Source organism: Solanum pennellii, chromosome 8 (assembly GCF_001406875.1).
Source record: "Solanum pennellii chromosome 8, SPENNV200".
Classification (NCBI taxonomy): domain Eukaryota; kingdom Viridiplantae; phylum Streptophyta; class Magnoliopsida; order Solanales; family Solanaceae; genus Solanum; species Solanum pennellii.
The window spans coordinates 4,178,340-4,180,085 of record NC_028644.1 but is presented as its reverse complement, the minus strand read 5'-3'; the positions used below and the strand labels follow the sequence as shown (position 1 = coordinate 4,180,085).

The following is a 1,746-nucleotide window of genomic DNA, read 5'->3' as shown; positions in this document are numbered from 1 at the left end:
TTATGTGCCAACTATGGAGGTTAAAGATGGAGAGGTCACAAGAGTCATTCCCAAAACTAGAAAACAATATAATGACTCTGACAGACTATTAGTCCAGAAAAATCATAAAGCAAGGAAGCTTATGATATGTGGCCTTAGTATAAATGAATACGATCTGATTTCATCTTGTGAATCAGCCAAGGAAATTTGGAATCTGTTAAAAACAACTTATGAGGGCACTGAGGAAATAAGGAAATGTAAGCTAGATCTCTTTTCTACTCAGTTTGAAGATTTCACCATGAATGATGGTGAACTCATTCATGAAGTGCGCACCAGATTCTCCAACATCACAGATGAGCTCATGTTTCTTGAAGAACATGTTCCTATTGTCAAGCAAGTCTCTAAGATACTGGAAATTCTTCCTAGATCTTGGACAAATGATTTTGTAACTGGAAATGATACAAGAGAACCTGATGTAATGACGATGTATACACTATTTGAGCATCTTCAAGTTCAGGAGATGCACAGAAAAAATGAGGGGCTTTTTCTCAAGGGCAAAGACAAGAAGACTGATCTGGTTAATGAGGCCGATCCTACAAAAGAAAATAATGACAAGGCTACCAGCTCAAGCGAAGTGTGTGGCATGAGTTATCTGTCTGGTCACTCCATTGGAAACTTTTCTGTGCACAAAGCTGACCACATGACATTTGTCACAACTGCAGAAGGTAAAGACAAAGAGGGGGACCAGGTCCATCCCAAGATAAGCAGAAGAGAAGTCTTCTTCGGGGCAGTAAAAAGAGAAATGGCTGCATGGGAAAATCCTCAAGTGATTCAGATGATTCAGAAAACACAGATAATGTTTTCATGGCAAAGTCAGACGAGGAAGATTCTGATGAAAAGGTAACTCTATCTTATTTCAAGCAAAACTTGAATACCTTTTCTACTAGTAAGTTGAGAAAGATGGCTATTGTATTACTTGGTCTGATAAGTGAGATGACAGATGAGAAGGTTCTCATAAACAACAGCCTAGACATGTTTCAAGATGGAAAAATTGCTATAGTTGCCCAAATATCTGATATTAAAAGTCAAATGGTTGTTCTAGAAGCAGAAAATCTAGAACTGAAGGAAAAGATAAAAGGGGCGACTACTACAATTTTTAAATGAAAGAATGAGGTTAGCAGATTGCAGCTGGAGCTTGAGAATAAGCTGCACACTGCCGAAATGAAGACCAAAATTGCATTAGAAAGAAATCTTGAGTTAGAGAGGGACCTGGTCCGTGCAAAAGAGGAACTGGAAGAATCTCTCAAATGGACCAATTCCTCTAAGATTCTTACAAATCTGATCGGTCAAGACAACAACAATAGAAGAGGGTTAGGCTGTGACAAGATAAAATCCTCCTCCAATCCTCGAAGAAAAAATGTTCCTGATGCTGACAATCTGTTGTCTAAGAATTGTGGTCGATATGGAAATCTTAAAAGAGATTGTCCAATTTTTGAAAAATTTGAAGGAAGTTCGTCAAATTATTCCAAACAGCGGAAAAGAGCTAAAGAAAGGCATGTGAAGTTTGTCCGATCTGAAAATAATCAAGAAAAGAAAGAAAGGGGAATTGGTCTTCATGCTAAATTTGTCAGATCCGACAGTAATGTGGAAACGGAGCGCAAGGGACCTGGTCCTCGCTATCGTTTTAGCAAGAACACTTTGCCCCCTTGGACAGGAAGGTTTCTTGTTAAGCCTTTTGACAGTTATTGGGAACTCTGTTTGAAGTGG

General features: G+C 38.7%; 1 protein-coding gene across 1 annotated transcript; it reads left to right on the top strand.

Annotated features, from left to right (window-relative positions):
- Positions 1-13: 13 nt before the first annotated feature.
- LOC107027425 lies at positions 14-1,143 on the top strand. Its single transcript, XM_015228595.1, has 2 exons — positions 14-879; positions 969-1,143. Exons 1-2 carry the CDS (start codon positions 14-16, stop codon positions 1,141-1,143), a joined length of 1,041 nt encoding a protein of 346 aa, XP_015084081.1.
- Positions 1,144-1,746: the final 603 nt, after the last annotated feature.

What these genes read in the sequence shown, in the direction of transcription:
- LOC107027425 (XM_015228595.1), top strand. Translation starts at nt 14, where the DNA reads ATGGAGGTTAAAGATGGAGAGGTCACAAGAGTCATTCCCAAAACTAGA. An exon ending in AGGAAGATTCTGATGAAAAG is followed by an intron (nt 880 to 968) that starts GTAACTCTATCT and finishes TGGTCTGATAAG; the next exon opens with TGAGATGACAGATGAGAAGG.